General features: G+C 47.2%; 1 protein-coding gene across 6 annotated transcripts in view; it reads left to right on the forward strand.

The window, feature by feature from the left end:
- Positions 1-13,502, forward strand: part of PPFIBP2 (PTPRF interacting protein, binding protein 2 (liprin beta 2)) — a 130,106-nt gene that overhangs the window by 93,818 nt on the left and 22,786 nt on the right. For all 6 annotated transcript variants that reach the window (XM_014545818.1, XM_005873934.2, XM_014545819.1 and 3 more), the window contains 3 exons: positions 4,371-4,463; positions 9,891-10,002; positions 12,608-12,669. In XM_014545818.1, coding sequence (XP_014401304.1) covers positions 4,371-4,463; positions 9,891-10,002; positions 12,608-12,669 — 267 coding nt within the window. The remainder of the gene's footprint in view (positions 1-4,370; positions 4,464-9,890; positions 10,003-12,607; positions 12,670-13,502) is intronic.

Consider the following 13,502-nt stretch of genomic DNA (forward strand, 5'->3'; position numbering starts at 1 on the left):
AAAAGTAGGTTTACAGTTGTTCATATGGAAAATAATACAATAATAAATAATAATATAAGAATAAACTGTATTCCGTGTACTCACAACTGTAAACCTACTTTTGCCCCACCCTGCGTACTACATTAGTACCTAAAGACCCTTGGAAGATTTTTCTGTAGAGGGTAACAGTAATCTGCCCTTAGCCCTTCTGCCTGTTGAGCATTTTCAGTCCATATTTTGGATGCTGATGTAGAAGGTCTTGAAGTTGTGATGACAGGAAGCCAGGAAAATCTAAATGGATCAGTTGACACGGGAATTCAAAATTGCTTAATTTTTGTGATTCCTTAAAATTCACTGCTAGCAGTTTGGGGACTGCTGTTGTAAGTCCTTTGCACCTATCAGAGGCGTCAGCGGAATCAAGCCCATTCTTTTCTTGACCTTATTGAGAACATGATTTCTTTCTGTTGTCCTCAGCATTGTCCTTTAGTCTGTTCATGCAGGTGCACTTTTGTTTGTCCTTCTATCTTTTGTACAATGAGTTTGAAAATGAGTTTCTCTTAAGGTACCTCTGTAGTACCTGGAGCGATAGATATGTTGGCAGAAAAAGAGGTAGAAGAACCTACATAATGCAGAACCACTGAAGGCGAGGCATGACACACATCAGGAGGGGACCAAGCAGTTTGCGGGCAGAGGACACGCCTGTGGATATGACTCAGGAGGAAGGCACTGAGGAAGAGCCGGGCACCTGGGACGGTGGAGACAGGGAATGAGGGATGAAAATCAGGGGCAGCAGTGTCCTCATTTGAGAGGTTTATCGATGGAGGGAACAAAAGAAGGGAGAAGGCAGTGAAGTTCTTGAAACAGATAAGAGAGAAAAGCAGGCCTAAGGACTAGAAGAGTCTAGTAGTGAAGGGTGCCCAGTAAGGTGCGTGTGCCAGGGCATGCGTAGCCACTGGGCTTTTGTTATTAGCAATCAATGTCACATGGGCCTTAACTGTGCCCCAGACCCTGTGCCTCAGATATTGACATGCAAGGATGGCCCCCAGTTTGGCACAAGGAGCTGCTTGGTGTTTGTTCAAGCTGCAAGGCAGACCCAGGGATGGGAGAGGCCTCCGGGAAAATGCCATGTCTCCTGGTTCCTGTGAAGAGAGCGGGTGGTCACGGACAGTGCCCACTGGGTGCCACCTGCCGCTCACCTCTATGCCCTTCCTTCCTTCTGTGCGGCTCCCTCCAGGAGTTCGGTGTCTGGGCGCTGACTGACTCTGAGTGCTTTTCTCCTTTCTCTTCCTTCCCGCAGTCGGTTCTGAATGTGATCAGTGAGCTGCAGGAGCAGATGTGTAGGCTGCAGCTGGACATCCACAGGCAGATTCAAGAGCGCCTCTTGCTCAGTAGGGACCACCCTGAGGAGGTGGCAGCCGGCGACGGTGTGGCCGATGGTGTGGCCGGGCCCCAGGCCTGCAGCCAGGACTGTGCCCGTTGGGAGGGGTCACCTGTAGGAACCACACTTAAGTATATCAGAGCATGCGTGTGTGGGGTGTTTCACTGGTGGAGGGGCGGGGGGTTTTCCTAACCGGAACAGAGTGCAGTGGCTTAACAGGGATCTGTTGTTACCTCTGGGCAGAGTCGGGGACTCACACACTCCCTCGGGATGGGAGCTGAGCTCCGTGACCCTCCCCGAGCAGGGTCTGAGCAGGTGAGGCCAACCCTTGCATGTGGCGACACTCACCTCCTGCAGAGCTCAGAATGAGTCCTGGGGTGTTTGTGCAAAAGGAAGCCTCACGATTGCCAGTCCCAGGAACAATTCAGACATTGATTCCTGCTCCGGGAAGTGCAATAAATGACATTTCATCTCCCATGATTTTTTTAAAGAAAAGCATTATGAAAGAATTCTTTCAAGTTTATTTTTAAAGAGATTTATCCCCAGTGAGGAAATAGAACACAAGTTTCTATTTGCTGTGATAATTAAGTCATCCTCTGACTTTCCAGAAAAAGTTCCCTTTTTAGAGGGATTTCATGACCTCTGGGCCCTGTGGGGTGTATCTGACTGGGATTCTGGACGTGGCCCCTCACAGTGATGTGACGGGGCTGAGGCCTGGTGATGGCAGCTGTGCGAGATGAGCCTGCACCCCCAAGGTCCACTGACTTGGAAGCCCAGGGGAAAGTCAAAGTCACAGTAGCCTGAGCAATGCAGAAGGTCTGCCTCAGCTCTGTAGGAAGTTCCCGTGGTCCATACTCAGCTATGGAATATGTTGAAAATCTCTACCCAGACTCAGGCATCAGGGGAGGTGTGCAGTAGGGAAGATTTCCTCCTATATTAAAGGATTCAGGGGAAAATGAGAGTCAAGATGTAAGTGTGGATTTGGATGGAGAAGCCCTGAGAGGATGCTAGGGCATGCCCCTTGTTGAGGGGTTACCCTAAAAAGACTTCTGAAGGATGTTAAAATTTGCTTCAGTGTTTATAGCTGATGATGGACAACTGATAGCTTAGAAGGAGGAGAATGTGCTAAAGAGGTTACTGGAGCCAGGAGATCTGTGTCCCCATAGTGGCAGCTGCTCAGGCAGTAACCTGCACATTTCAGGTTCTGCAGGCCTGGTGCCCCCTTAGGCAGGGCTGGAAATGTTCTCAGAAAATGATCCTGTATCGGCTGCAGGTCACAACAGGCCTAGAAATCTATTGCTGCAGGTCATGGATGCAATAACCTCAGCATGGAAGATTTTTTTTAAGGGCATCAATAAATGCTCACTTCAGCTATAAAAATTTTTTAATAAATTACCCTACAAAACTCAAGTGTAAGCAATGCCACTTTCTGCTGGATTGTTTCCGAATGCAAAGAGCTCCAGGTCAGTTAGACAATGACTTGAATTTTGTATCTTCATTCATTAAGAAATAATGCATACCTACTATGTGCCAGAGGTTAACAAAACATCTCACGGAGTTCATTGTAGGAGAACTAGCCATTGGCATTCACACTGGTAAATGTTTAATTGCAAATGATGAGGGTGATAGGCAGGATGCCGCAAGAGTATAGCAGGGAGACCTGGTGAAGGGCAGAGGTTGGGATGGCTTTGCTCAGGGAGACCAGAAGGATGGGCAGGAATGAACCTGGCCAACAGTGCCAGGCAGAGGGAAGATCATGTGTGAAGCCCCAAGGCAGAAAGGAGGAACGAAAACGTTTTCAGTGTGGCTGGAGCATAACCAGGGCACAGGGTAACATGAGAGGCAGGCAGCGTGCTGGCTCGGGCCAGGCTGTGTGGGTCATGGGTTAAAGTTGATGAACTTTGAGGAGCACGTTGTGCCAGGATCAGATTTGTGTCTAAATGGTATTGTGCCCCTGGATGCTAGGGGGTAACAGTTTGTTAGAGGAGTCTGCAGGTCAGAAAGTCTACGGAAGGGATCCCTTTTATGCTAATTTTTCTGATAGGAACCAGTCAGCAGGGCCAACTATCCCTTAAAGAAGTGGTTGCCAACTGGTGGTCTGTGGACCACTGGTAGTCCGTGAGGTCCGAAAGGTTGGCGACCACTGCCTTAAAGGAACCTGGATTTGGGATAAAGTTGCTTAGTGGTGTCATCTTTGCTGAAGGGATGGTTTAGAGAGCAGGGGCCCTGGAGTCAAAAGATGTGGGCATGGATTGCAGCTCCACCACGAGCAAGTTGTTTAAATATCACTCCCCCAGCCCAGCAACCTTCAGTGGCTCCCTACTGTCCAAGCAGTGGCATCAGAACTCCTGAGAGTCTCATCCAAAAGCTTTCCCAGCCTCCTCTCCCATCCTTTCCCCGATGCCTTCTCCCTCCCTCCTTTCTTTAAACCAACCCCCTCCTGTGAACTGGAACAGGAAGACTGGCCTCTGCATTAGGCACTTAGCGTTTGATCCCTCAGGGTTTGATGTCTGTCCTGCTGGCTGTCCCTTCCTCTGTGCAGCCTCTCAGGATCACTGACCCCTCCTCTGGGTTCCTCAAACTTCACTCTGCACTAAAAGATGCTCCCAATTAGCCTGCTTCCTGCTTCTTTGTCTGTGAGAAGCTTCCTCATTTCCATATCTCTGTTCCTCTTGCTCCCAAGCCCCACCTGCCCTGCCTCCCACACACGTGCTTGATGCAGGCACATCCAGCATAAGACGTGGATGTCAGAGGGGGGCAGGCAGAACAGGTTCTAAAAATAAACAGAGAGTTTTCTCTTTCTTATGTCAAGAACTCCCTGGCCTTTGTTTTTAAAGGGCCATACAGCTGTTCCTGAAACAGCGCACGTTGAAGGATTTGAGCCTCAGTGTGGAGCATGATGTGGTTGCCCTTTCCAGACATCCTCTGTGCACGAGCTTAACTGGGTTTAATCAGGGAACAGCATCCTGCTAGGTAACCATCAGACGTTTGTCTTTCTCCCTCATCTCCCTAGGAGTTACTGCAAGAGCTCAGGCGCCTCAAAATCAAGGTGGAAGAGTTGGAAAATGAACGGAATCAGTATGAGTGGAAGCTGAAGGCCACTAAGGTAAAAGGCGGTTCTGATGCTTAGGGGAGGCACTGAGCCCGGTGGGGAGACTTCTGTGTTCAAACTCTGGGTTTCCAGGACCCCATGCTCAAAAAATGCAAACTAACCCTACTGTGTGCACATGTAGCAGTGGCCAGATTGTGCAGCAGACAGGTTGGATCCAAGAGGACCTTGTTATGGGGGAAATCCCGTGAGATTATGAGCTGCTGAAGCAACTGAGTCTCCTTCCTCTTGCTGTGTCTGGTAGCACTATCAGCTGACATTGGGCCAAGAAAGGGCTAATGAGTGAGTGAGTGAATGGTGAGTCCTAAGGCAGATGAACACCAATCTTATGTTGGCTGCATCATTTTAAGTTTTGCCAGTCCCTCTAATAGTCAGTTTTTTAAAACAGCATGCTTTATTTTCAGCAATAAATGTATTTCTTTAAAAAATGATGTATACTTTGAATATTTATTATTATTATTATTATTATTATTATTATTATTTTAAAATATGTTTTTATTGATTTCAGAGAGGAAGAAGGCGGGAGATAAAAACATCAACAATGAGAGAGAATCATTGATCGGCTGCCTCCTGCACACCCTCTACTGCAGATCGAGCCTGCAACCTGGGCATGTGCCTTGACTGGGAATCGAGCTATGACCTCCTGGTTCATAGGTAGACACTCAACTACTGAGCCACACTGGCCAGGCTTGACTATTTTTAAAAAACCAAATCAGGTTTCTATTGAACTGAGGAGCTTGCTATTTAGAGGACACCAAGGATAAGTTCTTTTGTGAAATAACTTTTTTCTCTCCCTCCTCATTTCTTCCTTCATTTCCTCAAATAATTGAAAGGCAGAGATTAAAATGAGTGGGTTGGAGTCAGCCTACACATTTGTGGGGGTAGGGGTAGGCAGCTGAGCACTGTATTTAAAGATGTCGAATTCATTGTCACTTAAACATTAAGAAATTGCACACTGAAATAGTTAAACTGCCCTGGGGAGGGGCTGGAGGTGGAGTGTGGGGAAGGAAGCTCTCACAACCCTGGAACAGCTTTCCTGCTTGAAGAAGCCTGGGCAGGGCTGCCTCTAAGTGAGGAGCACACCTGCCGTTTCCCTAAGGTCTCTGTAGCGCCACCTACAGGTGTTGGTGCATGATCCCTGCAGGCATTTTCATTTTTACTACTTACTAGCATTTTCTTAAAGTCTAGTTTGTTCTTTGTTTTATTTTTTTCTGTAAGTTAACTTTTAATGATTATTAAAAACAATAATACTCATTACAGAGAATTTTTAAACCAAAAAAAATAATAAAGGAATACGAAAGTCACTCCTATGCCACCCAGCAGTTACCACTATTAATATTTCCTCCAGGCATTTCTCTGATTGGGTGTCTCTCTCTTGCTCTCTCAATTTCTGGTGTTGATCATTTATATACAATTTTATATCAAGCTATTAAAAGAAAACTCTGGACACAATGCTGATGTCAGTAGTCTATATAATATTCTATTGTATGAGTATAGTATGAATGTAAAATAATCTGCTTAACCATTTTACAGGTGAGAACACTGAGACATGCAGTGGTTAATTAACTTTCCCAAGTTCTCACAGTTAGTCAGTACCACCCCTAGGCAATCCAGATCCATTCAGCTACTGCTCTGTTTTTATCTCATCGAACCCTTGTGTGCACCTCGCTTCACACTCACTGGCGGCAGGAGCTCTGTTTTCTCAAGTAGCTCAGAATCTTCCATCACAGTGCTCCCCCACGAGCCCTGTCCTGGTGAAACCTTTGAAGTTGGTACATGCCACTTCTCTTATGAAACCAAACAGCTCTTTTCTTTTTACATTTTTCAAGCCCTTTGCCTTGGCATGTAGACTTCGAGATACCAAGAGTTATCTAATAACTACGAGGTGTGGAGCCCCTCCTATGTGCCAGAATGTACCAAGCCCCTTTTCTCATTGGATCCATGAAATAGCCTGGTGAGGTCCATTGATTTGTTATCCTCATTTTACTGGTAATGAACCTGAGGCTCAGGGTGCCAAGGTGAGGTTCGGATCTGGATCTGTGTCATTTCAAAACTCATGCTCCCTTTCCTATACCATCCTGATTCTTTGCAGTAAAAGCCTTCACTGGTTTTGAAAGTTCTGGTTTTCTGTGTAAAGCTTTGGTCCCAAAAGGTGATTTATCTTCCAGTTCAGCTGAGTGGGGTATGTTTGGGTTTAATGAGGCCCCGCACTTGCTGGGATCAGTGCCTGTGTCTGCCTGATTGGGTGGCTGACGCAGTAGCATACTTGGTCCTCCTGGTCAAGTGGAGCCCCTGGGCTATTGTTGACTCCCCAGCTGTAGGAACAGGTACCACTCAAAGGATATCAGAGCACTTGCCATTTCTGGCCTATTGTGTGGAAATTGGCACATGGGAGTTTGGGACCAGCCACTTTGTTTGTGGGGGTTTAAACAGATGAACTCACCCAGAGGCAGGCCTCCGAGAGAAGAGACTTCATCGTGGCCGGGTTTGCCTCAGCAGGTCCACACCACCAATGTCTACTGTGGGGCCCACAGACAAGCATCAGGCATCCAGATTCCTAGCAGGGACAATGAGGCCCCGCACTTGCTGGGATCAGTGCCTACGTCTGCCTGATTGGGTGGCTGAGGCAGTAGCATACTTGGTCCTCCTGGTCAAGTGGAGCCTCTGGGCTATTGTTGACTCCCCAGCTGTTGGGACAGGTACCACTCAAAGGATATCAGAGCACCTGCCATTTCTGGCCTATTGTGTGGAAGTTGGCACATGGGAGTTTGGGACCAGCCACTTTGTTTGTAGGGATTTAAACAGATGACCTCACCCAGAGGCAGGCCTCCGAGAGAAGAGACTTCATCATGGCCGGGTTCACTGAGGCAGTAGCATACTTGGTCCTCCTGGTCAAGTGGAGCCCCTGGGCTATTGTTGACTCCCCAGCTGTAGGAACAGGTACCACTCAAAGGATATCAGAGCACTTGCCATTTCTGGCCTATTGTGTGGAAATTGGCACATGGGAGTTTGGGACCAGCCACTTTGTTTGTAGGGATTTAAACAGATGACCTCACCCAGAGGCAGGCCTCCGAGAGAAGAGACTTCATCATGGCCGGGTTCACTGAGGCAGTAGCATACTTGGTCCTCCTGGTCAAGTGGAGCCCCTGGGCTATTGTTGACTCCCCAGCTGTAGGAACAGGTACCACTCAAAGGATATCAGAGCACTTGCCATTTCTGGCCTATTGTGTGGAAATTGGCACATGGGAGTTTGGGACCAGCCACTTTGTTTGTAGGGATTTAAACAGATGACCTCACCCAGAGGCAGGCCTCCGAGAGAAGAGACTTCATCGTGGCCGGGTTTGCCTCAGCAGGTCCACACCACCGATGTCTACTGTGGGGCCCACAGACAAGCGTCAGGCATCCAGATTCCTAGCAGGGACCAGCTCTCACCCTGTCTGCAAAGAAAGGGAGAAATGGGCATGGAGAGGTACAAGAGAGGCTTAGAGGATATTTTCCAAAAATAGTCCGACTCTTGTAGAAATGAGAGGCATTTGGATTGAGAATCTCAAGGGTAAGCTTTTCAGAAGCTGCTGTCACCATCCATCGTAAGCCCTTGAGCACCGAGGCCCTGAGTGAGCTATGGAAAGTGGCTGCCTGGCTGTGAGTCTCAGCAGGCGGTGTGGCACAGGGAGCTCGGCTCTCGGGCCTCTGGGTGAAAACCAGAGCACAGGATGGTGCTCCATAAAACTCTGCAGTAAATGAACCCCATCCCGTGCCACCTGGTTTCCTTATATGGTCACCTCTGTGCCACGGGAGGCGGTAGGGAAGGTTTATTCTGAAACCCTCGAGGTGGTCTCAGGGAGCCCTAACCGTCTAAGAGGGGCTCTCATTTGTCCTGTTATCTTAGAAGCAGACCAGCTGTGGTGCGTGGGGCCCTGGCTTTGGAGCAGGCGGGGATTACATCCCTGGCCTGGTCACTAACTGGCTCTGTGACTTGACCATTGGATCCTGCATGACTCCTATTGTCTCTCCAGTGACATGCAGGGACATTGCTTCCTCCCATTGTTTCCCGTGGAGCTAAGGAAGGTTTGATGTAAGAAAGTGGCTAGCACAGGGGTCCACTCTGCATGTCCTGTGTCCTGAAGGGGTTCACTCCTCAGGCCTGTGTGGCAGAGGAACCACCGGCAGGAGCCATGCTCACTTGGCTACTTGGAGTTGTTCAGAGATTAATGTGGGCCTCTGTGGGAACAGACAGCACATTCCTTAACCTTGAGGAATGAAGGCAGGGTGTGACTGGACTCCCACATGGGGAGGGGTGCAGCCAGAGTAGAAATCTTTGCTGTGTGGTTCGTTGCCTGGCTCAAGGGTCAGTTTGCAACCCCGTAGTTAATCTGCTCAAAGAACTAGCTAGTTATTCATAAGGAAGGAATAAGATGAGAGCAGCAACACTAGCATTTATTGAGCACCTACTATCTACTAGGCATGAGGCTAAATTGTTCTTAACCGTTATCTTATTTAATCCTCTTTATAGCCTCAAGAGGTAAATGCCATTTCCCTCATTTTATAGATGAGCTAAGACTCAGAAAGGTTGACTCACTTGCCCAAGGTCACCCAATAGGAAGTGAGAGAATCTACGTTTGTTTGACTCCAATGCCATGTGCCTCTTGGGGTGGGACCTACACAATTATGATCTTCTAACGAGGATGGGAAAGCCTGGACCCAACCACACTACTGTTAGGTGTGAAGTGCAACATGCTATATGTAGTAGAGACATGGGAACCACCCAGTGCAGCTGCCCATGTGTGTACATATATGAATGTGCTTAGCATACCTGAATTCTTGTGTGTATGTATGTGTGGATGATCATGCACAGGTGCCTGGAGGTTGGGCAGTCAGTGGCTGTGCACAAAGGGTGGGAGAGTGTTTGAGAAAGGCAACTCTTGGCTCACTCTTTGTCTACCAGTAGTGATTTGATTTCCACTGTATTTCCTAGATGGGGCAAAAAAAATGAAAATGCGTGCACTTGTAACAGTGGTTACCTACATACTGTTGCATGAGTATCTTGGGAGAAGGAAGACCACATCCAGAAAGAGAATATCCATTTCTGGACCAAGGGCAGCCCTCCCATTGCACACAGTCCCAGCTCAGTGGTGTTTGGACCACAGAGGGCAGGGGAGGGAAAGAGCCTGGTCAGGTAGGAGGATGCTGGAGAAGAGTAGGTGGACAGCCAGAGACAGGCAGGGCCAAAATGACCAGAAAGAATGCATTTATTGGTCAGAGCTCCACCTTGTGGAAAGGGCTGTGAGCACCTCTAATTGCTCACCTCTGCTCCTAATTTCCTAACCTGTCCTGGGACCCATTGGCTCTGGACTCTGACTTGAGGCACTTCTTTATGGTTTGGTAGTCCCTCTGAACTGGTAGGGGTCCTCTGTTCTCTTCCAGGCTGAGGTGGCCCAGCTGCAGGAGCAGGTGGCCCTGAAAGATGCAGAAATTGAGCGTCTACACAGCCAGCTCTCCCGGACTGCAGCTCTCCACAGTGATCATGCAGAGAAAGGTAACTGGTTGACTGTGACAGTGCAGTTGCCCTTCGGTCCTGTGCCCCTGGGCATGTATGTCTATGGATGAGTATGTAAATGCCTGTGTGAGTAGGTGTGCTCATGTGCATGTATGTATACAAACATATCCAACTGAAGGGATGCATGTGTGTGTCTGCATGACTGGGCCTCTAAACCCAGTTCTATCATGGAATCATTGCCACGAACCCCTCCCCTGCCCAGAAGACTCGGCTCCGAAGGCTTTCCTCACATGCATTCTGACCATTAAAGCTCTGTGTGGCCACCTCTGGAGCTTTAGACATTCACTTGATTGAAAAGACTTGTTTTTGTGTCATCACCAAAGGGAAGGTTTTAGCAGTTCATTCAGTCATTTAATGGATTCCTGTCTAGTACTCGTTGAAGGCCCCGAGTTTACAGAAACAAATTAGTTATTGCCCATCCTTTAGATCTCAACTTAAATGTTACCTCTCAGAAAGATCGTTCCTGCCCTGGCCAGTTTTTGCTCAGTGGTTATAGCGTCGTCCCATGGACCAAAGGGTCGCAGGTTCAGTTCCCAGTCAAGGGCATGGTTGTAAGTTTCAGGTTCCCCAGCCCTGGTGGACGTGCATGCAGGAGGCAACCAATTGATATGTCTCTCTCACATTGATGTTTCTCTCCTCCCTCCCTTCCAGCCTCTCTAGAAAGCAATAGAAACCTTTCCTGGCCACTCTACCTCATATAGATGCCCCCAATCCTACTTTTCTATAAGTCAGTGTTCTTTTTCCCCCCATAGCATTTATTATAACTTGTTAGCGTTGTATTTTGGGGGTTCTCTTTGTATAGCCTGTTGTCCTCTCTCTGGGGCAGAGACTGTGTCTAAGTTTTCTTTAAGACATTTCCACATACCAATGGTAGGCTCCTAAGTAATATTTATTGCATAAATGAAAGGATGGTGAATGGTCCCTGAGGAGTTCAAGTCTTGGTGGTAAATCCTCTTAACACATACTTAGTATTTATGGCTATTTGCCTTGTATACAAAATGCTCAACATCTTCCAACTTTTTCTCTTAGCTCAGGTCGCAGAGTAATGCTGGGGGAGATCATGTAGCCGGATAGATTGATCCTGTTACCTAGTCTCATCTCAGTCTCAGCACTGCTTAGCTCAGATCCCTGCTGGGGTGGTGAAGCCACGTGGCCATGAAACAGTAGCTTAGGCTAGAGAAAATTAGCCACCAATATGCTAATCCCTTCCTCAGCTTTTCTTTTCCCAGGCCATTAAGTGTATGTGTCACCCACCCATCAAGCCTAATGTAGAGGCTGGATCCGCCTAAGATAACCTAGATTATCTGTGATGTTAAACCAGGACAGAAAGCTCCCTGGTCCATGACTTCTAGACCAGGCAGCCTTTCCCCAAATCCCCACATTACTCCACAGTCCATGCCTTCCAAGCCCTGCCCCATTCTATCATCAGTTGCCTCCTGGAGTTGGTCCTTCGGTCACTTGCTCCCCAAAACATCAAGGTTTGCCAGTCGTCATGTGGAACTCACTGCTCTCTCCACGTGCCAGGCTGCAGAGCTGATGATCTTCAGCTGCCAAGAGCCTAAGATAATGGGCAAGCACTCTACACTTTGCTCTGAAAATGGATCCCTACAGCTATTTATACAAAGTCCATAAATCTGTTCTTCCTGTTCTTGTTGGATGTAGCAAGCATCCTAAAAGCAAATGGGGTGCCTGTACTATGGTTCCCTGGTCTCCTGTACTTTTCTTATATAGACACCCCTATTCTCTTTGCAGTACCCTATATCAGGTGTATCCTTGTTTGGAAAAATCTAACTATGTGCCAATTCCTAGCCTTCCAAATATTTGGCAGAATTACCTCTAGCTCCTTCAGGCATTGGCATTTGACCTGGCTCTCCAGACCAGTCTGGGAAGAAGTCAAGAGAGTCCCTGTTGGTTCTGAAGTGAGAGAAGGCCATGAATTATCCACCACAGACTGAAATAGATTCCTCAGCCCATAGGAATATAGATGTATGATGAAATAGGATTGTTTTACTTAACAGTAGAGTTTGTTTTAATATATGCAAAGATGTGTCTAAACATTTATTAGTCGATTCTGACTATACCATTTTAAACTAAGCCAAGTAATCAACTCTTTTACATAGTCTTTCTTTTCCAGTCTCCATTCAACTATAGACATTTCCCCCCTTATTTTAAATTCTCTGCTACAATCCATGGGACTGTATGACTTTCTTTAAAATTAGTTGCAGTCCAGGCACATGCCTCATAAAAGATAAATGTCTATATTCTTGTGAGATGTTGGTTGCGAAAGATTTTTCTCTGTGTAATCTTTGAGTAAATGGCATTTTGTACCCCTCCCCCCCCCACAAATGTCTATAAAGAGGAGACAAAATGATAGGTTCATTCATTTATTAGTCTGACAAATATTTAATGAGACTGAAGTGTATGCCAGACACCATTATGGGCTCTTTAAAAACTAAAGAAGCCCATGGGCAGTTTATTCACATGGAAACTCCTCAAGTTTTCACTTGAGAAGCATCTTAGCATGTGGAGATAGCTGCCTACATTTACATAAATAATTCTTTCCACATCTAAATTCTTCTTTTAGACCAAGAAATTCAACGTCTGAAAATTGGGATGGAAACTTTGCTTATTGCCAATGAAGATAAGGTAAGATGGTCATTGGGCAACCATCTTTTCCCTCCTGACATCTCTGGCTCTATTGATCTCTGCTGGTCTCTGATATTTTGGGCATGGCCATACCCATCAGGTCATTGACTCAGCGATGTGTTGGGAGAATGGCTGTGCTTCTCAGAGACTAGACCTCAGCCACCTGTTTTTGGCTTTGATGTCTGGGAACTTTGCCTAAATGTAGTCTCCCAAAGGCAGATTAAAGCCAAGCCTATTCATGCTGGTGTGGAGAAAAAATACCTCTGTGGTTACTGCCAATGTCGTAGCTGTTGCTTAGACTCCTAGCTAAACTCCAGATCAATCCACCCACCTCCCACATTCATGATCCAGCGACTGACCCAACACGGAGACACTAGGCAGCATGCAGTGCTGTTTGTCCTGCTGTCTTATATTCGTCACGTGCAATTCCCGCATAATCATAAATTAAACACCTCTGTAACCTGGCACAAACATCAGCTTGGAGGATCACACCCCTGTATTTTACAGATGAGGAAACAGACTCAAAGTACTTTAGTTTTGCCCAAGGTCAGGTAACAGTAGGTGGCAGGGCTAGAGTTTATACCCAAGTTCATCTTAACTGCAGAACCTGTGTGGCCTCCCAAGTCCCTAGGCCTTTGCTGAAAGAAACAATCCCCTGGGGATGTCCTCTGTTGTGTAAGGAACCTCAGACTCCTAAGGAACAGGCAAGGACATTGGGATAAATAGACAGTTTTATTTTAGTCGTGGGGGCGGGGGGAGGAGAGCGGGGATATCTCCAGGGAACAACACTTGGGCCAGGAGGCAGATTTGAATGGTTACCTTAGGAGAGCAGG

Source organism: Myotis brandtii, unplaced genomic scaffold, assembly GCF_000412655.1.
Source record: "Myotis brandtii unplaced genomic scaffold, ASM41265v1 scaffold422, whole genome shotgun sequence".
NCBI classification, from domain to species: domain Eukaryota; kingdom Metazoa; phylum Chordata; class Mammalia; order Chiroptera; family Vespertilionidae; genus Myotis; species Myotis brandtii.